The sequence below is a fragment of the Liolophura sinensis genome, chromosome 8 (assembly GCF_032854445.1).
Source record: "Liolophura sinensis isolate JHLJ2023 chromosome 8, CUHK_Ljap_v2, whole genome shotgun sequence".
Lineage (NCBI taxonomy): Eukaryota > Metazoa > Mollusca > Polyplacophora > Chitonida > Chitonidae > Liolophura > Liolophura sinensis.
This window is the reverse complement of record NC_088302.1, coordinates 51,860,261-51,887,761: the sequence shown is the minus strand read 5'-3', so window position 1 is coordinate 51,887,761 and position 27,501 is coordinate 51,860,261. Positions and strand designations below refer to the sequence as shown.

The following is a 27,501-nucleotide window of genomic DNA, read 5'->3' as shown; positions in this document are numbered from 1 at the left end:
TGAGGGGAAATAATATTTGAGATTTTATATCAGATTTGCCATTAGTGTATTTTCTCCATTAGACATCATATCCTGTTTCACTAGGAATCAACCTTACCTGGCCTGGTTTACATGTCACAAGTTGAAGAGCTTTCATTGACTGCTCTAACTGTACTGCAGAAGGGAAGAAGTTGGGAACCTGGGAGTGAGGAAGAGTTCCTTCCCTTGGAGTGGAATGGTCACTGTTCTGAGCACTGTTTGGTTTGTTTGCAGCATTCTTTGGCTGGACAATTTCAGCTGCCTCATCCTTGATGGACATGTCCAGTGTGATGACACCAAGAGGAGCTCTGGGTGTAGACAATGATGAATTTGTTCCACTACTGGTATCTTTACTCTGACCCCAACCTGGTCCTGACAAGGGAGGTAATCCCTTTATCACCTTGACCTCTGAACTTTGTGATCTGTTACTATGATTTGACCTTGGAGAGGAATGTATCTCTTCAAGGTTGGATTTTGCAGAGCTCTGAGTATCATTATGGTCAGATCTTGGAGAATGCACTGCACCATTATGGCTTGACCTTAGTGAATTCTGCTCATCATTTTGGTTTAGCCTTGGTGAATTCTGCTCATTATTATGGCTGGGCGTTGGTGAACTATGTCCATAGTTTTGGTTTGACCTTGAAGAATTCTGTGCACCATTATGGTTTGACCTTGGAGAATTCTGTGAACTATTATGGTTTGACCTTGGAGAACTCTGTACACCTTTACGGTTTGACCTTGAAGAATTCTGTGCATCATTATAGCTTGACCTTGAAGAATTCTGTGCATCATTACGGCTTGACCTTGGAGAATTCTGTCCACTATTATGGCTTGACCATGGAGAATTCTGTCCACTATTATGGCTGAACTGCACAAAGTTTTCAGTATTATTATAATCTGCTCTTGGTGAGAATTGACAATCTTCATGGCCTGATTCTGGAGAGGGTTGCGATCTACCAGTGGTCTCTACGATGTTCATGTCTTCAGCCACCAGGTTATGTCTGACCGTTTTAATCCGTACCTTCTCATCCTGCACGGTCTCTGGCCTGTCACTAAACTCCTCACCTGAGTTATTTTCCCACTCCACGCAATCTGACAGGGAGTCAATGTCAAAAGGCATTGGGGTTGGATGGGTGTAGTCCTCAGCATCGAATTCTGCAGGGGTGCTTACAGCTAGATTTGTTGTATGCTGTGGCTCAACCAGCCAGCTATCTGTGTTAGAAAAAGAAGACAGTTCAGGTATGGGAGATGGAAAGATGTGCCTTGTGCCATGTGGTCCTGTACGGTTCATGTGAGATGTACCAGTTATCTCCCCTGTCATTGGCCCTTTGCTAGAGATGTCGTTCAGAGCTCGTGGTGTGATGATGTCAACATCATCCTCTTCTTCCTGGTCATCGCTGCTGTTATCTCCTCCATCTTGCAAAAATTCCTGATACTGATGGAAGTAGTTCTGCTGGTTATCACGATCCTCCTCCTCCTCATCACTGCTGGACAAGTCCAGCTCCTCTGTGGCTGGTGCTCTCTCCTGGGGCTCTGGCGGGGGCTGGTGAAGCTGCCGTGCAGCCTGCAGGAGCTCCTGTATCTGAGGAGGGACATGGTTGTGTAGAAAGTCCTCAGGCACGTCCAGCTCAGAGCTCATAGTGTTTGACACAGGCTGATCAATGGCACCAGTTACCTCCCCTGATTGTGTGGACATTCCAGATGGCACTGCCGAATGAGAACCAATCAAATCATTGCTGGTCTCGTGGTGGGTTGCTGTCACATTCCCACTGTCCTGTCCACTGACACTGTCTCTAGCACTATCTTTGCCCATGGATTGGGAGGTGTAGGAGTTCGCCCCGATGGTGGAGTTGAGATTAAGGTGAGCTGATTGACCATTTTCGGCCGGGTGATCAGATCTAGTGAACAGGGGTAGTCTCTCTGTCCTGAAGTGGAGCTGAGTGTCCTGGTGTCTGGGCTCTGGCATTGCCAGTCGGGCTTTGAATTTATCATTGATTTCATCTAGTTCTGTGAGCTGTTTTCTGTGAAAAACAAAAAGAAAAGAGTTCATTTTTAAGTCGAAGACCAGAAACAATTTGTTATTTCTTTTTCGATTAGTTGAATATATTTATATATATCTGTTATATATATATATTTATTAACCGCATAGTTATTTGATGAGATTTGGACTGCCCATTTCGTCAGGTATTTACTGATTACCCACCATTGCCAACCCAGTATGGACCTGAGTTCCAACTGTCGTACTCAGATATCAGTCTTACTTGTACTTGACTTTTAATACACTTTTGAACAACCATCTACTTATGTACATCATTCATAATTGATGAAACTCATAGAACACTTTTCCTTTGATACACAAGAAATATTTTGAAAATCTTTCTCAGAATCTCTAATATTTAGGTTTAACATAAACATGTACTTCTAACCAATATGATGTGGTACTGTGTACTTTTGATGTGCATAAGCGATTACCTGAGAGCAGAGAACAAAAAAGACTTGGAAGAACTGGGCTCCTCCCTTAAATCAGGTAACTGTGGCTTCCAGTGAAGTGACACCTCAGGTTGTTCCCCTTGGTTGTCATCAGGTGGCTTTATCTGGCCCTGTTTCTGCAGCATCTCATGATGATGTTTGACACTTTCATAGTGTTCCTGGAAATGAGGTAGACTTGTCTCTGAGTGGCTGGGTGCCCAGGGGGGCTGGTCTGACCAAGTCACCCCGGAGAACCCTGGTGGGTAAAACACAGAGCTCCGGAATGGAGCATGGTGGGCGTCCAACTGAAGAAAAAAGACATACAGAAGTATAACTTAGAGAAAGGTACCAAATTGATTTGTGGATCTGATGAGTTTATGACTTTAAAAGATAGAAAAAAACTTGTCTGTATAGAGGAAATTTGGGTTTTAAAGAAAACCACTGCTTTACTTGACATATCAATGCTTTGAAATTATGCTGACATACACATTATGTAACCTGAAACATTACAGCATAACTACGAGACTGAAGTAGTTTCATTTTGCTCACACTGATTATGAAGAGAAAACCAGTTTAATCAACCATTTGCCGCTTATCAATCTGAAATCACACCATTAGCCAGAATCAAATTTACACAACAATGAAGATACTTCGATATCTTGGTACACTATAGCCAGGAGAGCTTACCAAAGGTGATGGTAGGCCACTTCTGAATGGAGACAGAGACTCCAGTGGGGTTACACTGACCTGCGAATTGTAAAACAATCAAGTACCCATAATGCAAAAAAAGAAAATCCAGACATTTAATTTTCTACTGTAATCAAACACCTGGCAGCAGGACCTTGACCTCAGTTTATGTTCCTTCCCAGCTCGTCATAATGACATTACACTGAAGAGTAATAACATACATAATGATTGCTCCCGGTCCTGCTTCACACTAACACCACCTCAAGGGATTACAATATATGCTCCCTCCCCATTGGATTACATGTGCTTGTGGCATCCAAACAAATTACGTCAAGGGTGATGTGCCCTTTTTTCCCTTTTGTTCTAATTTTGTTTTTATTTTTTCTCCACGAACAATTGACTTAAATGAAAAGTGGCTTTGTGGAATAGGTCCTGATCACCATCACACAAAAAATATGTGTTTAAGCCTGACCTGGTTTGGTTTAAAGTATGGTTTAAAGTCAAACATGAATCAAATAAATATGTTATAAATTTATACACAAATTACACTTGGACTGTTCAGTATTACATGTACGTAATGTGATCATCAAGCAGATGCCACCACCACCACAGAAGTGAGATAAGACAGATGACCAGCTACACACACTCTGAAATTACATGTAAAGGTTGTGTGTTTGCGCCCACCTTGATTTGGCCCTGACACTGGCCATTGAAATCCATGATGTTGTACCAGCCACAGATCTGCTGTAGCCCTGTAGTCAGAGGTACCAGGTCCACGGTGACAAAGCCCAGGACACGGTCAGAGGATCTATCTGTGGACAGCAATACAAGTATGCTCACAAATCTGGTCACAACAGAGGCTAGAGGTTTGTCCTGCACATTGTCTGTTTGGCAAAACAAAGGCTTTATCTAATCCACGTACAGAAGTTGTTTTTATAAATCTTTGACATTTTGGAAATGATTATGCCAACAAATTAAACTGCTTTATTAATGCAATTTTTCATCTTCCTTTTTAATCGTTACTTCTATTTTCCTTATACAAGGCTGCAGCATTGGACCCAGGAATCTCTTATTTGATTTTTTAGAAAAATTAATCAAAACGTGGATGAAAAGTTAAGTATTATTAGAGCAAGTATGCTGAGTGAGTGAGTGAGTGAGTGCTTGGGGTTTAACGTCCTGCTTAACAATTTTTTTAGAGTGTATGTAATGTGCCTCATTGTTGCAGGACGGATTTCTGTTGTCTAGTGCTGCTTCACTGACACGCCCTACCGGAGGCAAGTAAGCCGTCCCACCCGAACTACTATAATGATACGGGTCAACCAGTCGTTGCACTATCCCCTTCATGCTGGACACTAAGCCAGGAAGTTAGTATGCTTATTGAAGCTTGAAATTTAAAAACATAATACTTCAATAATTCATGATCAGTTTATCATCTTGAAAACAAAAGCAATCAACCTGTTATGTCCAAATGCCAAGAGTCATTTGATCTTTTTAATTTATAAACTTGATATTTTAAAGAACATGAGGTCCTGTATCCAAACCTTGGTGCAGGATGATGGGCCAATGAACTACATGCTATATACACCAGCAGACACAGTAATTACAGGTACAGACCTTCGTAAGGACTCACCTGGTTCTTTGGAGGCAGTGTCAGGTTTATGCCACACCTTGAATACTAAATGCTGCAACAAAAACATTCTCATTAGATAAAAAGGGTACTGTCACTCAAGCAAGGAACAAAATCATCTTTCACTCTCTGCACTTACATGTACATGATTTTTTTTACATAGAAAATATTGAAAAAAAAATCAGAGCCTTTACTAACTTTATAATACAGTGTAAGTGCAAATTTTAGGTACTACTTTACACTGGTCCCTTGATTTTCGAAACAGAATTAATAAAGCAAAAAGCCTATAAAGACAACTATGCAAACAATTTTTAACAGGATCGTATTACATATTCAGTAGGAATATCTCTGCAGGAATAAGATTCATGTTATTCTACAGGAGGAGCTGTTCTTACAGAAGGAGGAACAGTTCTTACAAAAGGAGGAACAGTTCTTGCAGAAAAAGGAACAGTTCTTACAGGAGGAGGAGCAGTTCTTACAGAAGGAGAAACAGTTCTTACAAAAGGAGGAGCAGTTCTTACAGAAGGAGGAGCAGAAGGATAAGACTCACCTTACTCTCCATGAAGAGGAGTTCTGTGGTAAGTTGTGTCTCTATCTGGAAATCCCACACAGGTGCCTCTGACGCGACTACCACACTGGTGAACACGGGACGACTCACCTCGGATGTTTGGAATGACACATATGAGTTAGGCTCACAGGAGGGGGACCTGGGGGTGATATACATGTATGTAGTGACATGTGCAATATATGTAAACACTTAATGAAACATTTACATATTCTACGCTGAATTTACTTGTTTGATTTATTAATATTCCCCATACAGTCCTTTCGAAAACTTCACCCACATATTAAAGAGCATACACATTTCAAGGTAAAATTGCTAGTATGCGACATGGGTACATAGTATGTACAAACGGTTACCACATAGAGATATGTTCAGCTTTTTGGGCAGTTCAAAAACCCTGTAGTGCTATTCAGTGCAAAAAACAAAATGTTCAGTCATTTCTGTACGAAGTCCTGCTCTGACGTCATATTACTTCATTATATGCTGCAGATTATGCCACTCCAGAAAAAAATGACGTCGCTCCACGAAAATGATGTCACATGAGGAATTTGTACGGAAATATAAAACCCATCACAAAAGGACTCCTTTTCTGCTCATTACCTTACAGTATGTACCTATACAGGCAATTGTCTAATAATACACTGGGAAGATCTGCCACAGCCTGTGGATGGTCGTGGGTTTCCCCCAGGCTCTGCCCGATTTCCTCTCATCATATTGCTGGCCACCGTTGTATAGGTGAAATATTCTTAAGTGCGGCGTAAAACACCAATCAAATAAATAAATAAAATAATAATACACTGCCATAATATGACTGAAATACTGCAGTGTGGCATGTGAAAATATGCTGATATATATACCACATAAATGCAAACCACATCAGGCGATGCCTTCAAACCTGTTCTCAGAACTCACCCATGTTTCTCTGCCACCCATGGCAGGTGCATTGCTCTCTCTACAGAGATATGGGCAGCAAATGTGGGTGTGTCTGGCTCCTCCTTCTGACCTATGACCTCATTTCTGGGTGCCGTGGTAACCACTTGATGGAAGCTGTCATTAGGGTCATAATCTTCATCTTCGACCACATCACTGCCCTCTTCTATCTGACATATCTGTAACATCAGGAGAGGGACTAAAGCTTAATCACTTACGTCACATCAATGGTTACCCAAGAGTGCCCACAATGGTGGTCAAGTTTATGGGTGGAGGAAACAGGTCACAAACCATGGCAAAGTACTCCAACTCAAAATGACCCTGACAAACTTGACTATGCTGGATTCAAACACTGACACCACTGTTTTACAAATATTTCAAATGTTCCTAAGTCTTAAGTACATGATACCATTTTCTCAAATTTATGCCTTGAAAACTGATTAATGAAACTTTCTCACAAATGAAATAGTTGGTATGAACAAAATATGTTGTTACACATACAAATGTACTGTATCTGTGGAGAGAATAAATTTAAATGACAGAGGCTTGTGCTCTGAATTGTACAACGTCAGTGTATACAATTGTTCTTCACAATCCACTATCATCTAATTTATACCAACAGCTAAGTGTACAACACCATAGATTAATGGCAGAACGGGTGCAACATGTATACAAAGTGTAAGATTTACCTGTTCCACTGGTCCCAGAAGAGGCTTAAGGCTTATGTGTGCCCTCAGGTAGGCTCCTCCCAGACTGGCTGCTCCAGGCTTGAACAGTGGGTACAGACCACTGTAACATCACATGGGATAAAGGGTTAGACATTGTGTGGTTTCATGGAAATAGATGCTCTTTATCCATGTGTGAGTACATGGAACAACAGTCACACCAGGTTCTGGTAGTTTACATACTGTACTTGCTTTTATCTTACACAAATGATTTCAAATCTACATTAAAAGGTAAACAATACTGAGGGCCATAAAAACAGCATTCCTCTCAAAAAATGTTACAAAGTCACAATTCCAAAATCTGCAAACTATACTTCATGTAACAATTACCTTTGCCCAAAGAAAAGTTATTGCAAGAACTGTTCAAATCTGAATAGATAGATACGTGTTTTTAATATTGTGCACATTCCTAACTAATATACACCTGTAAGTATAGCATCTCCTACATATAATATGCATGTACCTTATTTGGTGTTGCTTCCTTCGTGGGTCTGCTAATGTCTCCATGTCAATGAATGCTGAGCCAATCAGCTTGTCCCTGTGTCGGGGTCGTTGTTCCTCAGATTGTCGGCCATAGCTCACCCAGACCTGAATCTCTAGTCTCTCCTCTCGCAGGTACCTGCCAGGTGTGACAAGGCCTAATAGTCACGGGCAAATTTGACAGGGTGTGTATACATATTCTTATATACTCTGTTGTCTTGTTCTAATATAAATGTGCATGTACACTCAAAATAGAAAACTGGTAACATTTTGATAACATTTTTTGATCAACTTTAAACTTGGAAAAGTTGCTGGTGAAAACAACAGCTCATCCACACCAGCCCAAATGTGAAAAATAGACTGTTTGTACTTCTGTAGTTATTTCCATTCCACAATAAAAAACTTAAAAACAAAATAAAAATAATATTATACACCACAAATTCAGTCTCTGTTCCCAAATACCGCCAGATGACATCCTTAGATGTTATTTATAGATATTGCACTAAGAAGGTTGAATATCATAAATATTTTTCAAGTTAGGGGCAAAAATGATATCCAACAAGACGCCTCCTTTCACAAGAAAAATATTTATGATATTCAACCTTCACTGTGCAATAATCTATTTATTATTTATATTTTTAAAATATCATGATTTTGTGCACTGAACAAGTTTCAGCAATGTTTTTGGCTGTAGACCTTAAGCTAAAGTTGACTGAACTTGTATTATGACGTCATTCTGCTAAACTTGGACTAGAACGTCATAAAACAAAATGTTTCTTCGTGATGTCATGGTGTCGGGGTGTGTAATAACAAAGGTGATATCTAACTCTAGCCAGTGAGATATCACTTTTATCAATTAAGGAAATCCTGACATTTCACCTGTGCATAAATAATAAAGACTGGATATCACATATCTATTCTAAAGCAACTGTCAGTTATGTTTATTTGTGCTTCATTATTGTTGAAAGAGTATAATTAAAAGAAAGCAAAACAAATAATACAACCTTAGTTTATTTCGGAAGAGACGGCCACATACATTTTTTTCTGATGTGTTTTTAACTCTCTTAATCACTTTTAATATGGAATTCATAACAAGCCACAGGGTACGTAATGTCTGAGAAACCGGACACACGATGTTGTCACTTGTTGCGATCTGGTGTTATAGAAATAACATATGCCTAACTGTTTAAAATTTATAACAAGGTGCCGTTTTTGATTTTTTTCAATGTTAGATTTTAGGAACAGCCATACATGTATCTCAGTTATGGAACATAACAAACATAACAAGACATTCAGATAATGCCGATAACTCATCTGAGCAGTTTGTAAAACTGCATACTGTTCAAGTCATGTGATACATTCAAATATTAATATCTAAACCATAAAAAAGTAGAATGATTGACACTGCCCAACACAGACATTATCCTCTAATTATATAGTGCTCTTCCCTTTAAATCAACATTATTACACTAAATCAACAAGAAAGACCAAAATTATTATACTGTCACAACTATCATTGTTTACCATGTGTGTAAGGCTTGCAGAGCAGTGACTTTATATGTTAGGAGGTTGTAAATCATTGAGGTGGTACAGGAGAATGTGAGGAATTAGTGCACAATTTTACCACAAAGGTCTTTGATATGTACACTGAACTCCATTTGGCAATTCATGTACTGTGGGTGGCAATAGCAACCCTGTGAATAGCTGAGCAAAATGTTAAGCTACGAGGTAAAAGACTTCCTTGATCTTTGATGTACAATTCGCTAGCGATCATAGGCTATCTGTGTACTATGGGTGGCCACTGCAACCCTATTCTTGTCCAAAAACTTTAACTTGAGACCAACACCATTCGATCCCCCGTCTCACAATACCTTTCCTTACTTCGTAAGACAAGCTAGAAAGGTATGCTTTTTAACTTAATGTGGTATACTTTAATGATGCATATATACAGTTGGTATAGTGTTGTCTCTCCTTTTCATATTTGAGTTTCTTGTGCTAATTCTGTAGATTACCTCTGCCTGTATTATACCTACCACCTGAATGGAGAGCTTGCAGGGAGCTGTAGCAACTGTTTGTGTTTGATTTTTGACCTGAGGATCCCAAACTCTGGATGATCCAACCCATGAGCTTTGGACACGACAGCCGCTGGAAAACAGATACAACATAATCACAAATCGAAATGGACATAATTATCGCAGTCATTCCATGTAACTATGCAGTCTTCAGATCTAGGTACACAGTAAACACGTGTAGCACTAGTGATAATTCCTTCTTAAACTCTGTGAAAGCTGAAGAACACCCTGCGTCATGTTTAAAATTTGTAGCAGGACATTGAACAAATTGTTCAAATGTGAATGAGTGGTTCAATCCTGGAATAACTTCAGTATGTACATAAGTCTTATTGTTTTTGTATCGTAACAAGTTTGGTATTCAGGTCAAAGTCTGGCTTATCTCTTAATGCACTTCTGAACAACAGGCCACTGTCAGTTGTGTCATATTCTCTGCCTGTGATACATGCTAACTGCTATCAGTTTTGGTTTTGCCAGTTCCCACATATCTACACATGTATGTCTGCAGAACACTCACCTCTGTCATAGATCTTGTACCTGACGTAACACCTGGCAGAATGATCCAGTTTGTTCTGACCAATGATCATGGCATTGAGTAAGGGGAAACACGCCTGGTCCACTGATACCTGCATCTGAGAGGCTCTTCCTACTGTCTCATCTGGGAAATGCACCAATCACATTACAGATTTAAATGGCTTTAGGTACAAATTTTAAAACATTGTCTAACCACTACAGATAACCACATATTTATATTTATACATATTTATATGAATCCATTTAACATATTCCAAACTGACAAGATTTTCAGTTGAATCACATACTGCTATTAGCTGAAACCAGATAAATCCTCAGTGAACATAACAGTACCTTTCAGACTTATGTTGTTTGTGCTTCTCTTAACACAACAAAATATATATGTACAAAAGAATTCCACCCTACAATATCAATAGTTGAAATTAAATTTTGATCACGGCAGTGAGATCAAAATTCAACCTGAAAAAGGCTTTCTGCATTCACTTCGACTGGCATCAAGATACATATATAGGAGGTTTCTCAATAGCGTATTTAAATGTACACGGATTGAATCTAACCTTCACTTTCCCAGGCCTCCTCCTCCACATCCACATCCAGCGGGGACCAGCCCACCCCTCTAGCAGCATGAATCACCCTCTCCCTGTCGTCATGGTGAGCAAACTTTATTGACAATTCCACCCCTCCAACCACACGACCCAGACCTTTCCCAGAGGGGGAAGCCTCCTCTAATTGGTTCTTGTCTTTGTTATGTGACCACTGATTGGTGGAAGTGTGGACAGGATACCACCCACTTATACCAGTCCTGTGAGTTAGCAAAGCTCTGAGCTGTATAGTACTTGTTCCCAGCAGGACATCTCCTGTCTTTGTCACCAGTCGTCTCCCTTTGATGTCATCATCCTCCAAGAACTCAGGTTCTTGTACACCTATAAAAATAGTGAAGCTTAACATTTGAACTTATCACTCATCTCAGTCAATGTTCTGTCCTCAAAACAAAGACAAAAAAAAAATCATTTTATTCAAAGGTGTCAAAACAATTTGAAAATCAAAATTAAGAATAATATATGATAAGCCTTTTCAGAAGGTAAACTACAACAGGAAATGTGTGGATTTATTACAGCCTACTTTCAATAAAAAGCAATCCTTACATCTACAAAGATATAGACTTCAAAGTGATAGAAGAAAAAATGTAGAGAAAAGTCAGGATGTTCTTCAACACATCAATCTTAGTCTTATTCTTACCATGCCTCTCAGAATTACCTAGAGTATGTGTATCCTTCAATCAGTATTATTGTTACACACAACTGTTTGCTAAGATGGCAAAATCTACATGAACAGGAACATGTGCATGTACAAAAGAGATGTAGGTGAACACCTTGTTAAGTGTATTTATGTCTGACTGTATCCATACATGACCTACCAGATGACAAGCCCGGGACCTGATGCCAGAGTTCCAGAGTCACCTCCCCTGATTCCAGAATCTCAGTCAGGCTTAGCGCATCCGAGTCTGCTTCTGTCCAGAGAAGAGAGCAGGGGAAGTCCATGTGATGGGAAAACTCTGGGGCAAAGCTGCGTGCCACTGTTCTCGTTATACGCTCATCCTGAAGCAAAGACAGAAGAAGACCTGGCTACACTGTTGTTATACATAAAAAGTAATTTTGAAGGCATATACTTCTCTGAAATATGGTAATGTGACATGGCTCTGTCAATCAATTCCACACTACACAGTCTTTCAAAGAAAAAAGTTCAATAAAGCATCTATCTTTCATGAATTTCAATCTGAGAATGAAGGAGTTACTTTCCACTTTCTGTAGAAGTACTGTTCAACACTCATGTCATTTGTATGAATGTATGTACTTGGGGTTTTGTTGTACTTAGCAATTTTTCAATCACACAACAAGGATTCACTCACGTCATTTGTGACAAAAGTATTTATCTAAAAAGCAAATTTCTGTCTCAGTGAATTAGTACTACAGGCTGTAAGTACACAGATCTTCTGAAAATTAAAAGAATTTGTCAGCAAATGTTAACAAACACTACTGACCTCTTTAGAGAGAAATGAGAAGACCACCTTGATGTAGGTGTTTACCCCAACCTCAGCTGGGTACTGCATGCCAGAGTCCAGGCGAGCAACAGCCTCTGCTGCTGACTGGTAAAAATAGACAAGAACACAGATTATATCTTTAACAAGAGGCGGTAAAACTCAGAGCAGCCAGTTTCAATGAGCTGTGAGGGATTCCCATGAATATCATCAAGGCATAAGGTGTAAAAGTGTGACACAAATTTGCAGCAAAACAATGAAACTTATCCAAATTGAGAAGAGGTTATTCTCTCACTGATTGCATTAAAAGTCAGTGTATCAAAACTTCAAGGGATATGTATTTCAACTATATCTTCCTTACCTTCAGCCCTGAAGCTCTGAGCACACCTACACTGATGCACACCTGAGCCTGATGTTTGCCTGATCCCAGACCACCTGATTCACTCTGGGACAGCTGACTTTTATAGGTCACAGTGAAATCCATCAAGCCAGACTCCTTCACCTTGGCCTCCTTTTCTGGGTCATGGCCATTTGACTGGGAGATGGCAGGGGTCAAGGGTAGTGAGAATGTCTGGACAGCAGTCTCTCCCTTTTTCTGCATGGTGACCATGGCGCAAAGCTTTGCAAGTGGCAGAGTGCCCTGTCAAACACAATGTGACAAGTCAGCTTGACAAGACACAATAGTAGTGGCAACAATGCCACACAAGTATATGGAAACACCATAGTTTATAGGTACAACAAATGTATGTATGTGTATCACAATTATACATGTAGCTAATATTATGAAACACGTTAGCGTCATCCAATAATACAACTGACTGTACAAGCTATAATGAATGGGTGCATTTTTATGCCATGGTAGCAATATTGAAGCAGCAGCAACCAGTGTAAATATCTTTAATTAACATGGTGAGGTGAAAGCTGAAAGGAAAATCACTGTTGTTCAACCATATCTTACCTTTGCCACAACTTGATCCCTGACATTGGGATGATAATACCGACACCAGACTTCAAAAGGGAGGCCACCTGAGCCATGCCCTGATCCCGAGCAGGCTACAGGTAAAGCAAAGATGTCAACAATTAAACATCTAAACCTTCGTTATATATCTCGTTAATAATATTAGGCATAATAATATTTCATTGTTAAACACTTTATCACATGTACTTTTTGGATTTGGCAAATAGATCAATGACGAAGAGTTTAATGACACAAATAACTTGACCTATTTGCTGGAATAGGTCTGTCTGAATACAACCTCAAGTGACAGCATTACTGAACCAATGACCAAATAAGCCGTACCTCTGGGGCAATGCATACCTGAGAGGATCTGTCTTTGTACAGGTGATCCTATGGGTAAGACCAGATGGTGGCGTGTCACATCATGGAAGGTGGGGTCTGGCAAACATAGAGTTGTCGCGGTGCGGAAAGACTTCAGTGTACACACAGCTGAAAGTTCAATCAAACCTAAATCTTAAAGCCACACTACACTGGAGACACAAATGAACAGATTGTAAATACAATCAAATCTGCGCAATAGGTCTTGGCATATTCAGGGCTTGTAAAGAAGTAAAAAAAAAAAAAATGGATCTAGATATATATAAGATATTACTGTGTTTACCTGTATGACACCGAGTATAAGTTATGACAATCTCAGCGTGTAATTTCTTACAACAATACAGTACAGTAAACTCCAAATGAAGCTTTTCTCCATAACTGGAATATCATTACTACAGAACATCAAGAAAAGAGTTCACCAAGAATAAGCATAGAACAGATCTTAGTGAATGTGGTAACAATGAAGCTGATCTCACCATGTTGTGGCTGCATCCCAGGGGAGCTGGACTGAGCCTGGGCGGGGAAGTAATACTGTACAAAACAGTCAGCCTCGCCCCAGATCATCTCCTCAAACAGCTTTAGGTTCCTGATCCCTTCAACCACCACCTCAAACTGGTGGTCCACTGAAACATCAGGCATTGTGTTCACAAACATCAGGCACTGTGTTCTCAAACATCAGGCATTGTGCTCACAAACATCAGGCACTGTGTTTACAAACATCAGGCATTGTGTTTACAAACATCAGGCATTGTGTTTACAAACATCAAAAGTATGTAAAATACCAGATTCTGGCGATCAAATTAACACATATAAATTACACATAAATGTATGAATCAGTGGCTGCTTATTGTACACAAATATGGGGAACAAGAGATTGTCTGGTTTTGATGATGGCAATGGGCAAAATGGGAGTTCTATTAAAGGAGATGAAAACATAAAAAATGATGCCAGAACCAGAAGAGCATCAAAAGTTATTTGCAAATATGATCTTTAATATTTCTTAAAGATATTTAAGATATTTGGGGCCACATTTTCGTATTTATCATTGTTGTATAACAATGTTCTAAATAAGGATGTGGTACATGTCTAATAAATTAATCTGAATGTAAAGTTGTTGTTGATATCCAAATATATGCATATAATCTGAATCATGACGATATTTATGTATATATTAAAAAAATAAATATGATCAAAATCCAGGTTGAACCCATTTGTTCACTGAAAAGACCAAATTCTAGTGGAAATATATTCATTAAGCAAGTGTTACATCCTCATTTATAACATTATTACACACAGACTATATTTACCAAAAAGTGGTCCAAAATACCCAGTATAGAAAAATTATTTTCAACTGTTTATTTATTTATTTATTTGATTGGTGTTTTACGCCGTACTCAAAAATATTTCACTCATACGACGGTGGAGAGAATTATGGTGGGAGGAAACCGGGCAGAGCCCGGCGGAAACCCACAACCATCCGCAGGTTGCTGACAGGCCTCCCCATGTACGGCCGGAGAGGAAGCCAGCATGAGCTGGAATTGAACTCACAGCGACCGCATTGGTGAGAGACTCCTGGGTCATTACGCTGCGCTAGCGTGCTAACCGACTGAGCCACTGAGGCCCCCTAAAAAAAAAATCGAAAAAAATACTGAAGACCACATTTATGACTAACTTTTTACACTCTTTCATCTGAACTTTATGTTAGTTTAATGTTTTCCCCATCTTTAACCCGTCAATGACTGGAAGTATGTACTTTTGCTTGTACAGCACCACAATTTATGAAAACCATATGCCAGTGCTATAATAATATACTGTTTCATCTCCAACTTTGTGAAAAAAACATTACAAAAGTCCAGTAAAATTTGTGCATGCACTACATGCATACATGCTGCAGTCTGTACAGATGAATAATTACAAAATAAGTTATACAGCTTACCTGCTGCTTCCGCGCCCAATAACCCTCCTGTACTCGGAGACTTGTCCACCATGTCCTGCCTACGAAAAGCACAACACTGCTCATTCGCACTTTTAGCCTCCACTACAGATCTTCAACACAACTAGCCTAAGTTGATTGTAAATCGCAACTGTCATCACAAGCTACAAATTACAATGGAACACACATTTTCCCCGCGCAAAGGCAACTCGGGTCAAAACTGAGTTTACTACTGTTTTCTAGCAACGAAAGAATAATAAGTCACAAAATGTTATCACAAAGGCAGGAATAAACTAAACTGCGCAAAAAAATAATGTTAAGTATTGAATCTTGTTTCATGCAGACTTCTTTTCATTAGCTTTCCACGAAATTTGCATTTTCATGCAATTTAATTGTCATGAAAACATGTTAAAAGAATCTTACATTTGTGTTTATTTATTAAAATGAATGAAACCTTATGATACTCATATTCCATTAGTGCATTGGCGTAACAGATCTTTGTAACACTCTAAACACAAGCTGACAGAGTCACAAATCCATCAAAATTAGTCTGTCTTTTACAGCTTCTGTCCTGGTCTTACCTCTCATGGAAGTGCAGAGGTCTGTCTGGGGTAGAGACGATGCCCTGGTCTACCTTCAGGCGCTGCAGATACGACACCTGAAATACAGACGGACTAGACACTGTGATACATGTCATTCTGCTTAATTCTTAGAGATCTACTGTTTTCAGAATGGTGTTATGGGGAGCATTCAGATAGCACATTCACATAGTACTGGAAAACTTTTAGTTCCAGTGCAAGGAGTAATAATTTATGAGCTTTATCTATAGTTTCTAAAAATGCATGTTGTTTTAATTTTATGGAAAATACAGACATTACAATGGCTACAGTATTTATTTATTTATTTATATACTTGAATGGTACTTTACGCCGTGCTCAAGAATATTTCACTTATACGACAGCGGCCGGCATTACGGTGGGAGTACACTGTAGTAACAATACTCAGGTATGTAACTGCAAGTCACTGATTTGAGAATTATTTATAAAAATGAAATTGAAAATCTTACCTGTTCCGATGACCCCATAGCCAATAGCACCTTAAGCTGGCCAACCTGAGCCCCAGAAAAAGGGTCCATGATTGCCAGATAGTTGTCTACAGATATCACAGGAAACTGAAACAAACCACAGAATGTGGAATGATATTGACATGGAAAAGAAATTAAACAAAAAATGAATTTTCAATGGATAGCACATGTAAAGTTTGTTTACCTGAAAATGACACAAATGGAAATTAACATACATGCAGATGACAACAGCCAATAAAATGTTAGAAAACTGAGATAGGTGTTTTTGCCAGGTAACGGTTTTGACAGACCAATTCACAAACAAAACAGATGCCTTTTAGCACAGTGATTGATCAGCATTGATCATGACGCATGAAAAGTTACATAAATGTCACTATAAATGAAAACCTTTAACAGCATATAGTTGTCACAGGCTTGAGAACAATGCAAGCTATCCACATTACATACATGTACTTGTTTCTCAGGACGCATGGGCCTGGCATTACCTGAGATCGCAGCAGAGACTTGGCAATCTTCTGATCTCTGAAGGACATGTAGAACTGATGTAAGCTCAGCTTCACTATGCCCACCAACTGCAAACAGAGAACAGACAAACTAGGTTTAACAACACAACAACAGTAACAACAAGCACTGAACAGTTTATACTGTAGTACTACAGCACACTATATTTGATTCAAAGTAGATGTGCACTGCATTGGAATAAAAAAATCATTTAATACTGTATATATCTGAAGCGCATAAAACGATTTCAAACATTTGATTACCAACATTCCAATTCCAAACTAAAGATGTGCATTAGATGAAGAAGTACCAGGGCAACTTGACTTGAAGGTGCTTACAAACATTTCATCAATCACAGAAATAATAGTAAAACTCTAACCTTATCATTTTGAGCTGAAGTTTTCTTATCCCAAATCTCAACAATCATGAAGTTATTCCTCATTCTTTCCAGTAAAGAGACAGTGACCAAGACTGGTGCAACCTGAGGACAAATATAGATATATGTATGACACGTTCACAATATGAGGTACATGTAAGGACCTACCATCATCCCCCGTATAGCTGAAGTATAATATGCACCGCATATTGTCTACGGTCTATTAAGAATGGCTAAAAAGAACTTGTGTACTGTAAATGTAACTTAATAAAAAGCCCATTCAACAAATGACATCTGATTTACCTATATGGCACTAGAATATGTGCCTAATACAATTTGTCCATACGAAATAGAACAGACTGTGGAATGAAATTATGAGCTCTGACTCTTCCTGCTAAGAAAAGAAAATCTGAAGCCAATGATCATGGTTTGTTGGTCATATTAAATACTAGCTAACAGCCAGAAGTTGATGTTAGCCCCTGAACAATGACAGATAACAATGATTTACCTGAAGAAAGCCATAATGAGGTTCTGAAGTTCCCCAGGTGACATTAGAGCTGACAACATCATCACACCAAAACATCCGACACACCAGGTACGTGTTTCTAGTGGTTAGATTTCGACCTTCAACACCTGGAGTTAACATTATGTATGATAATGTTACAACTGGAATGTACCGTAACAGTCAGGGAACCACTTCGTTTTATCATATTTCATCTAATATCTCGTCACAAATTGATGCATTTGTTCATGACATTCCCCAATGGTAAGACGTGAGGACATGAATATACATACATGACAGAAATAGGACTATTTACAATGGCGTGGCAGCATAATTTCCAATCCCCTAAGGTGGCGCTAGTGTGAAGCAGGACCTGGAGCCATTACTGTGTCAAACAATGCTTACAGCGCAATCCCTACAATGTTACAATGTACAGTTTCTACTTTAACACTGTTTTGTCAATAATGAGACGCCATCATGAGCTGAGAGAGGAACATTTGACCTCAATGAAATGGCATCAGCACCTTGCTGCTGGGTGTTTGTCAGATCCCAACTGTGCTGTAAGACATTGAGTAAATCTACATGTGCTATCACATTACGTTTACATGAGAACTTTGTTTCCCAGTGAGGTGCCAGTCTACAGTGTCTCCAGCATAAAGACCATACACACCTGAGATCTTTGTAGAGGGGTGGTTCAGTTTGACAGTCTGTTTAGACAGGGCGTGGCCTGGCCCCACTGCCTCAGCGGTCAGGTTTTTACCATCAGGGATTAGCAGCATAGTGTACAGGGTTGGGGCCTAAAATCACAATACATATCACAAACATATCATGTATCTCATGTTCGCAACAACATTACAAGGTAAACGATAATGCATGGATAGAAATTAGAGCCCAGTAGGACAACTCTCCTGTTGATCCCTAACAGACAAAATTTCTCCCCACTGAACTGTTGGCCGATATATGATTAAATGCATCATGTACTTAGTTTTTAATGGTATCTGTTTTAGTAACTGACCAGGGGGGTTATCTTCGGTCACCGTAATTTTCACACATGGTGCAATACATTGCTTCCAGTCATCCAAAAGTATCGTCACATAGCTGATGTTAATTGCTGGATTAGCTTCATCGCTCATGTCGGTTACTGATCCACTAGTGGACTGAACGGTAAACCTGAATTTAAGTAGGCTGGTCGTTATGTGCGATCAATATTTTTCGTTTCGCTGTTAACGACTGCCATATTTCTAGACTCGCACTCCTGTCTCTGTGAATTTTACGTCGCGATATGCACCTCTTTGCTCAATGAAAAGCCATGGGAACAGGGTAAAATATTTTCGCAACAACAAAAGTCTTGTATGCGGCTTTTTGACGATGCAATATTTTGAAATAAAAGGCACTGCTGTGAATCCACTGGAACAGTTTGGGAAACAGATCAAAGTAGCAAAATTTCATGTATGTGCAAATTTTCAATGCCAAATATTCAACAGGACATTTATCCATGCTGCACCTAAATTTTGATGGACAAAACCAGTTTTTTGCCGGACATGTTCTACACGTCAATGGTAATTTCGAACCCTGTAATGTAATACACATATCTGATACAATGTTACATATAGAGTAAGGTGTTACATCAATGTCATGGACAAGAAGAGTGTTTATAATAAGACAGAATGATTATATGTTACACAGGATACTTTTGAGTTCAATACCACATGTAAACATTCATTTCCTACTTTAATATGATTTCACTCTATTAACCACATTTCTTGAAAGCATTAAAGTAGCAATAAAGGTAAGATGACTGACAAAAACCCTGACACTTTGAAATCACAAACAAAACTGGAGAACAACATCACTCCTCTCATATCGGAAAGCTTGTATAACCAATAACACATATACACATATATCCTCAGTTCTCTCAGTTAAATAAATCAATCACATCAAAATACCTGTACATCTGCAAAAATGAAAATTTTTTGTGGACAAACATGTACATGTATGTACCTCAATGTTATCTGTGTGCATCCCAGGGTGTGTGGAGTCTGGGTAGACTGTCTGTTTGTATGTGGGGTCTCTAGCAGCCGGTGGGGCAACTCCCAGCCCCAGGGCGCTCAGCTCTGTCCTCTGTGGCTCAGTCTGACTGGAGATGCCTGATGGAACACCCTCTGGAAGTCACACAGAAGCACAACCACTGTAATGTTTAATGTTTCGCTGATGCAATTTTCACTCTAGGATCGATGCCTCATCATCACTGACACCATCATCTTCTACCCCCAAACATACTTATTACACATATCATGAAGGTTAAGATTCAGTTTTTTTTGGACATGCAAATGGTGATTAATTTTGCACTTGTGAAGAATGGAAGTATGTCAGAAAATGTTTATTTTGTGGTCTTGAAGTTTTAAAATTTTGTAATTCACAAAGCCTAATAAAGGAAATGAATAAGCAATTCTCAAAAAAATCTTAATTTCTTGACAAGGAAAAAAACCAACAGAGAAATAATGCAGAGACTTGCTTTGTGCTAACAGCCTCTTGTACTTCCTGGCAGCCTCAAGACCCATAGGGTAGTTCTGACTCTCTGGCTTTAGTGGTGATGATGGAGATGGCAGTGAGGGTGGGGGTGGAGGAGGGTCTGTATGTGGGGAAGGGGTTATGGGTACTATCTTCACTTTGCCCTGCATTTCTGCCAGTTTGGTACGAGCCATGACAGAGGAGAAATCTTTACTGTCTGAGGCGAGCTCCACAGTCACCTGAAAGAGTAATGAATGCAGTGCAAACCAGATTCACGTCACTTTGGCACTCCATGTATGTGTGGCATCATTTTAACTGACATATTAGAAAGCTTAGCCAATAACTGGTCCACAGGGATCTTCATTTGTATGTGAACAACTTGTTTAAAATAACCTGACTAAAGAAAGATTCTAAAGAACATTTTAGTTTATTACATGTACCCGTTTACAAATCTGTCAAAAAAGTATAAAAAATTTTCACTGCTACTTTTGATTATAAAAGAGAATTCAAAGTTATGCAATAATGAGTCCTAAGTCCCTACCCTCAAATTGCCCCTGCAGGAGTCCATCCATGAAGAGTTTCTCTTGTTGGCTGACCTTGACCCATCCCTGATCTCCAGGCTGCGGTTCACACTCAGGCTCTCTGACTTCAGGATGGACTTGAGGGACACTCCGCAGCAGCCCACCTGCACTGGCTGAGAATGAGGAGGCAGGTATGGTTATACCTCAGCAGTTATCAGAAAAAACAGTTACATGATGATGACTCTAAGGTTGAATGTTCTCAACAAAACAGACAACATGAACTTGCTCACAGAAAGTGATTGTTACATGATAAGTGATACCTAGGGATAAGCAAGAAAACCCAAATCATGCACTTCTTTCCAAGACTCACAGATGACTTAATAATGCATGTAAGAGTAATAGATGTAGCAGAATGACTTATGATTCAACAGATGTAACACTTTGTGAGATGGGCAGGGCTAATATGGAAACTAGAGGCTTATTCCAACTTATCTGTAAAATACCAGTCAGGAAAGAATTAAGGGAATTAAGGCGTAATGACCTTTTAAGACCATTTCACTTCATTTAGTCATCAGTTTTATAGACAAAGGAAAATGGGTAGATGAAACTGGACAGAGAAAAATCAGACAAAAGAAAATGGACAGAAACGACACAAATACTGGAAGCTGCGCCACCACATATCTGATCGACTTCATGACACAAAGCTGCAGCAGCACATATCTGATCAACTTCATGACACAAAGCTGCAGCAGCACATATATGATCAACTTCATGACACAAAGCTGCAGCAGCACATATCTGATCAACTTCATGACACAATGCTGCAGCAGCATATATCTGATCAACTTCATGACACAAAGCTGCAGCTTTTATCCAGCAGAAGTTTTCTTTTTTGCCCCACGGATTTGTTGTCGTTTGCCATGAATGTACACTGAGAACTGAAAGGCTTTACCTAAATGAAGTCAGATCTGTATTTGCATTCAGTAAAGGACTACATGATACAGCATCAGAAATTGTATTTTCTTAAAGATATGATGCCATCAGAATGTGTGATGAAAATTACTCTTTAACTGCAGCAATGTCACACAGATAGCTTACAATTTTCTGTCCTGGAGTTCTACTGAAGACCTTGAACAGCAGAGCGGACTTCCACCATTTCTCAATGACACAGCCGTCAAAGTAGATCGGAAAGACAGATCGGTGGTTAAACAGTACACCTAGAGAACAGAAAAATGACCGAGTACTGTGTAAACAACTAAAACACAACTAGCACTGTAGCTCTAGCAAAATGATGGAGAGAAGACAGATTGGAATATTTTGCAATTACCATGGTTAATGGTGCATATGCGTATGTGAGTACTTTTTACAGCAGAATTTTTACAGAAATCCCAGTGCATAGTTTCAAACAAATTCAAAACATCTATACATACTGCTTTCTTTCACAGTCTTAGATGCGACTCTCATGACCTCAGTTGCCATGGCGTTAGGAGCATGTTTATCTCGTGATGTGGCAACTACAGGAAATTGGTATTCTATGAAGTAAGTGCTGAAAGTAAAAAATACAACTACATTAAAGATGAGAAATGTAAAGGACATTCATACATACTCATTTTTAGGTTAAACTCTTTCGATCTATATAAATATACAGTTGAACGAGAGCAGATATGTTAAATCAAAAAGTGGATGTAAGCGATGCCAGTAGATCGGCTCTCAGTAGATCAAGATTTAACAGTGGGGTTCATGTAGCTATGAAAGCAAAGTCATTCCTACACTCAACAACTGTGGTATACATGTATGTAACGTGGCAGAAACTGCCTTCTAGGGTGGGTAGTTTTCATCTTTATTATCAAGGTTTTCTAACTACTATATTAGAGTACCACTTGCAAAGAGGGTAATGGTAATGTCTATATCACACCATACCCAAAGTGTTGGGACATTTCCTAATCACAGAGGAGGGACACACACATGTAGCACAAGGTTTTACCATCTGTGGTTCATCTCTAAAAACCATCATGCTTGAACGATCACACATCTTCTGTGCACATTTGATCTACAAAAATAATTGTCTGAAGATTCGTATTTACTTTCAAGGTAAATATGACCACTTAAACTAATATTAACATTTTGTGTGGAGTGAGGAGGTGAACAGACAATCCTGCTTCCAACAGAGAATCAACCAAACCAAAAATCATACACACCATGGCTTTTTAGGCTTTGGAGAAGCCTTGGGTGGTTTCCCCTTCTTGAGAACTCGCCCTCTCTTGGCTGAGGAGGTAGATACATTGAGGTTAGCTGAGGATAAATCAAGAGAGTCGATGGTGACTCTAGCCACATGGACTCTGCCCAGCAGAGTTAGTCTCTCTACGCTGAGCCCATCCACACCAGCCTTAGGGGGTTTATCTGCAAAAGAGACATTGCAAAATGCTCAGACAACAAGCTAATACTTGTTTATATAGACATGTAAGGCCAATGGCAATAATTTTTCAACAAAAGAGTTACATTCCCATATTTAGACTCCCTGCTTTGCCTGGTTTGTACAGTACACCTGAAGTAGTGGATCTAATATGGTAACCATCTAATTGCTGACGCTGTCAAGGTTGTAGCACCATAAAGCGAAGCCATTTGTGAGAAAATTTGCAAAGTTTTGTGAAAATGAGCCCTGCTGCTCCAGTTTTATGTTTGTTGTAAGATACCAATAGTAGCATTTATCAAGGCTGAATATATACATTTGCCAAAATCCTTCCAATGTGGTCTATAAACCAAAACATTCGTTCATTCAATATATACATTAGTACTTGCATTATTGAAATTTAAAATGTGGTTGTTATATCTATTTATTTGATTTGTCTACCCTGCTCCCCCCTTCCCCTGTAATACAACACACTCCCCTTCTAAAATGGGTCTGTGGGTGGAAAACTGAAAAAGGCAGAGCCCAAACCACCATACCCTGACAAAACTTCTTATGTACAATGGCAGCCCAGCCAGTCAGACTTTGCCATGAATGTACACTGAGAACTGAAAGTCTTTACCTAAATGAAGTCAGATCTTAACACACTCAATGGTAAAGGACTGGTGGACCCTGCACTTAAAGTTTAAGCAAGAGTACCTTTATCTTTACCTCAAGCTTAATTTTGCTAAAAAGTCAACCGGTGAATATCATGAACTATGAATGAATGATTATGAGTGAATGCTGTATTGGGCAGCTGTCCTAAACTACCACGTTCTGACTAACAGCTGCAAATTACTTAACTTACCAACAACTGGTTCATCTAAATCAGACGGGGTCATGTCAAAGGAGACCCTGGACGTCTCTGACCTGGGTGTGCTCATGTCCCCGCTGTCACTGACACTGCTCACACTCCCTGTGACACTGCGCGATCGTCTCCGCTTCTTTACCACTCTGGTCTTCTTCGTCTTCACCTTTGCTCTGGGTTTCCTCTTGGTTGGTGTCTCAGCACGGATTTGCTTCTCCAGGGCTGCCAGCTCAGCACCGCTTGATACAGATGACCGCCGCGATGGAGGTCGCTGAAAACATTTACGCAACATCAGTACTTTCTCACATTTAAATCTAATTAAGACTTGAAAATTTTGAGTAAGTAGGTATGTAAAGTTGAGGATGAGTAATACAGCTTGAAGAGTTTGACAGGTGGACTAGTTGGTGGCTAACTATATTTTGAGTGTATTGTTTACAGGCAGAGTACAAGGAAAACAAACAGTGGAAATCTTTCATGTTACCATATTTCCAGGGTCTTCTACAGATGTGATGGAGCAGTTTGACTTGCTCCTGATACGACTTTCATCTGCACTGATACCACTCATAATGCTGTCTTCACTGTCCTACAAAACAATATTAGAACAGTGATCGAGGTGAGGTGACATATTCACTGGCTGAATGATGACCAAATGCAAACAGAATCCAAACTAACTCCCTGGTATGTAACATAAATGGATCTATTCTACTGTTCCTGAATACAATTCTTTGATGAAGATTTAAGTGGGACATAAATCAGAGATTTAACAAATGATTTCCTATCAAAATGATGTCACTAACAAAATACATTTCTGTAAAACACACACGGAAATGAGAGCTCAACTAAACACATGTAACAGGATATTATGGTTAACTGATAATGGTCAATGTACAATATTATACAACAAACATTGTATACTAAAAATGTAAGCTCGACAAACAAGACCTCGCCAGCCAAACCTGATATAAGGCTCAGAAACAATGAAACTTACCGAGTGTTTGTAGAAGAGCTCCTGTATAATGGTGTCGTCATGTAGAGGGTCCCCCAGATCACTGGCCAGGTCTGCATCATCCGAGATACTGGAGCGAGGGCTACTGTCAAAGGCACGCAGGTACTAACAACACAAAAGATGACAACTCACAACTAAGAGATATCACTATTCCTAAATGGAACCGGTTAAGTGGATGGCAAATTTAACAATCTGAAGGAACACACATGAAACCCAGTTCTTCAATCACATGTACCAGTTCAACAAAAAATGAAGAAAATGTCCTAGTGCATTCCAGTAACAGTTTGAATGTCACAAAATCAGCATGCTCACCATTTCCCACGGCTTAGCCTCTCAAGTCTCAATACATGTGAGGCTGTGTTCACATTGATGTGTGCTATAAATTGGAATAGAACACCAAATCTGACGTAATTTTTAATGTATGTATCCTTGAGGTTTTATATCATACTTTACAATTTTTCAGTCATATGCCCAGAAGGAGTCATTAGATGTGTGTACATATACTGTGTCTTCTTGTGGCAGGGCAAGTCCATGCAGCAAAAGAGCTGCCACACTGAAGTATTATGTTGAAGACACCAGATATGACACCCTACCCAGTCACATTATATGGAAAATGGACCAATCAGTCCTGTCTCCTTGCGCTAACCTCTCAGTGCTGAGTGCGAGGCAGCAATAGGTTCCAAGTCTTTGGTATGACCCGACCAAGTTTTTATATTATGTCTCCCAACTTCAAGGTGAAGGTTCCAATTACTAGGCCACCAAAGTGCTCTGACATATTTCTGTAGGATGGTTCGCAGAAACAGGGTGTATAAATTTGGTACCTACCTGATACTCCTTGTTGGTAATGGTCTGTCCCATGATCAGATCCACTGCCCGACCCTCAATATCAGACAGGTCAGATTCTCCAGGTAGATGAGACTTGCCTGGGGAAGGCGGCCTTGCTGAGGCAGAGAGCCCATTGTACAATGTTCCATCTGGATGTCTGAAGAACGATTAACTGTTCATTACCGGTAGACAAATGGTGTCAACACAACACAGTGACATAAACACTTTTATACTAGAAAACATCATACTACCTGGTGTCACAGTTTTAAAAATCAATAGCATCTACACAGTCCGTGCTCTGCTGCATTACCTTTTAGAAGAACTTGTAACACTTGGGGTCATGGGTAGATCTAGGGGAGCGGTGGTCAGTGGAGGTCTGTCGTGGGAGGTGGGATCAGTGGGCTCAGTGGTCAGACTGGACACTATCATAGCCTCCCTAAGCTTGGTCCCTCGGTCCAGTAGTGTCCCCAGAAGGTCACCTGATGCTGGCCCAGCCAGGTCCAGTTTGACAGGGTGTCTCCCTACAAACATGGACACAAATTTTTTACCTGATCCAAATTATTACTAGGTTTATAGTAAAAGTTATTTAATTATTAATTTCATTAGTGCAAAACATTTTATTCCATAATTTTTCCCTTATATACCATGATGATAGTTTTATGGGTGGAAATAAAATAGACTACCTATAGCGACACTCTAACCACTAGGCACCTGACAAACCTCTCGCTATAGAAAAACCAGTGTCAGCAACAGCTGGATTTGAGCCTGTGACCTCTTTGTTCTCCAAATGGATGAGTAGAACATGGAGTAAGACAGTTTTTGAACTTTACCTGAGGGGCCACAAAATGAATCAACCCTTAAAATTTTAATCAAATAGTTGAAGCAGTTACGGCAGCAAACAGAGAGAAGGAAATCCTTCAATACACAAAACTTATTCTGCACTGATTCTGAATTTTGTTGAACTTCATCCCAGTAAAGTAAGACAATACCTGGTGCAGCTGTCGCACTGAAAACACATGACAGATGGACCCAAATTGATATCCCTTGCTTTCACTAAAGCCTGGGACAATGATGGGAATACCTATGTACAAACTTAAAAGTAGACATAAGGATTGACTGAAATTCTATTACAATGACCTAATCATGCCACATGTACAAAACAATACCTGCAGCGACACTGGGCTGGTGACTTGTCTGACTAAAGCCTGTAGGGTTGGTCCTTATCACATCACCGCTAGTCGTAATAAACACTCTATCTCCGTTCTCCTGTGGACGCAGTCGTCTCTCTTCATCCGCAGGTTCAAAGTCGTCTAAGTGCCGAACACTGCTCATGCTGTCATTGCCTCTCCGACTTTCCGTCTGGTAACAAAACATTGCTTGACTGACTGACTGATAAACAAGTAGGTGTTACATGGAACACTCAGGAGCTTTTCCCTTATGTGACAGTGGTCATGTTAAGGTGTGGAGGAAACCAGACAAAAAACACTGAAGTTCACTGGTTGGTGTTAAA

The 27,501-nt window shown here is 39.6% G+C and overlaps 1 protein-coding gene across 1 annotated transcript in view; it reads right to left on the bottom strand.

Annotated features, from left to right (window-relative positions):
* The window catches only part of LOC135472194 (C2 domain-containing protein 3-like), a 34,310-nt gene that overhangs the window by 2,731 nt on the left and 4,078 nt on the right, over positions 1 to 27,501 (bottom strand). Inside the window, exons 7-43 of the mRNA XM_064751574.1 lie at positions 27,158 to 27,350; positions 26,302 to 26,512; positions 25,992 to 26,148; positions 25,149 to 25,271; positions 24,642 to 24,743; positions 24,161 to 24,431; positions 23,105 to 23,306; positions 22,337 to 22,452; positions 22,005 to 22,123; positions 20,927 to 21,079; positions 20,390 to 20,624; positions 19,876 to 20,036; positions 18,545 to 18,671; positions 17,881 to 18,005; positions 17,376 to 17,477; positions 16,981 to 17,067; positions 16,478 to 16,582; positions 15,993 to 16,069; positions 15,415 to 15,473; positions 13,955 to 14,101; positions 13,461 to 13,589; positions 13,101 to 13,195; positions 12,504 to 12,782; positions 12,146 to 12,250; positions 11,522 to 11,702; positions 10,662 to 11,027; positions 10,088 to 10,228; positions 9,535 to 9,646; positions 7,485 to 7,640; positions 6,986 to 7,085; positions 6,279 to 6,475; positions 5,352 to 5,508; positions 4,805 to 4,856; positions 3,859 to 3,986; positions 3,175 to 3,234; positions 2,491 to 2,792; positions 98 to 2,039 (exon numbers count right to left, since the gene is read on the bottom strand). Coding sequence (XP_064607644.1) covers positions 98 to 2,039; positions 2,491 to 2,792; positions 3,175 to 3,234; positions 3,859 to 3,986; positions 4,805 to 4,856; positions 5,352 to 5,508; positions 6,279 to 6,475; positions 6,986 to 7,085; positions 7,485 to 7,640; positions 9,535 to 9,646; positions 10,088 to 10,228; positions 10,662 to 11,027; positions 11,522 to 11,702; positions 12,146 to 12,250; positions 12,504 to 12,782; positions 13,101 to 13,195; positions 13,461 to 13,589; positions 13,955 to 14,101; positions 15,415 to 15,473; positions 15,993 to 16,069; positions 16,478 to 16,582; positions 16,981 to 17,067; positions 17,376 to 17,477; positions 17,881 to 18,005; positions 18,545 to 18,671; positions 19,876 to 20,036; positions 20,390 to 20,624; positions 20,927 to 21,079; positions 22,005 to 22,123; positions 22,337 to 22,452; positions 23,105 to 23,306; positions 24,161 to 24,431; positions 24,642 to 24,743; positions 25,149 to 25,271; positions 25,992 to 26,148; positions 26,302 to 26,512; positions 27,158 to 27,350 — 7,374 coding nt within the window. The remainder of the gene's footprint in view (positions 1 to 97; positions 2,040 to 2,490; positions 2,793 to 3,174; positions 3,235 to 3,858; positions 3,987 to 4,804; positions 4,857 to 5,351; positions 5,509 to 6,278; positions 6,476 to 6,985; positions 7,086 to 7,484; positions 7,641 to 9,534; positions 9,647 to 10,087; positions 10,229 to 10,661; positions 11,028 to 11,521; positions 11,703 to 12,145; positions 12,251 to 12,503; positions 12,783 to 13,100; positions 13,196 to 13,460; positions 13,590 to 13,954; positions 14,102 to 15,414; positions 15,474 to 15,992; positions 16,070 to 16,477; positions 16,583 to 16,980; positions 17,068 to 17,375; positions 17,478 to 17,880; positions 18,006 to 18,544; positions 18,672 to 19,875; positions 20,037 to 20,389; positions 20,625 to 20,926; positions 21,080 to 22,004; positions 22,124 to 22,336; positions 22,453 to 23,104; positions 23,307 to 24,160; positions 24,432 to 24,641; positions 24,744 to 25,148; positions 25,272 to 25,991; positions 26,149 to 26,301; positions 26,513 to 27,157; positions 27,351 to 27,501) is intronic.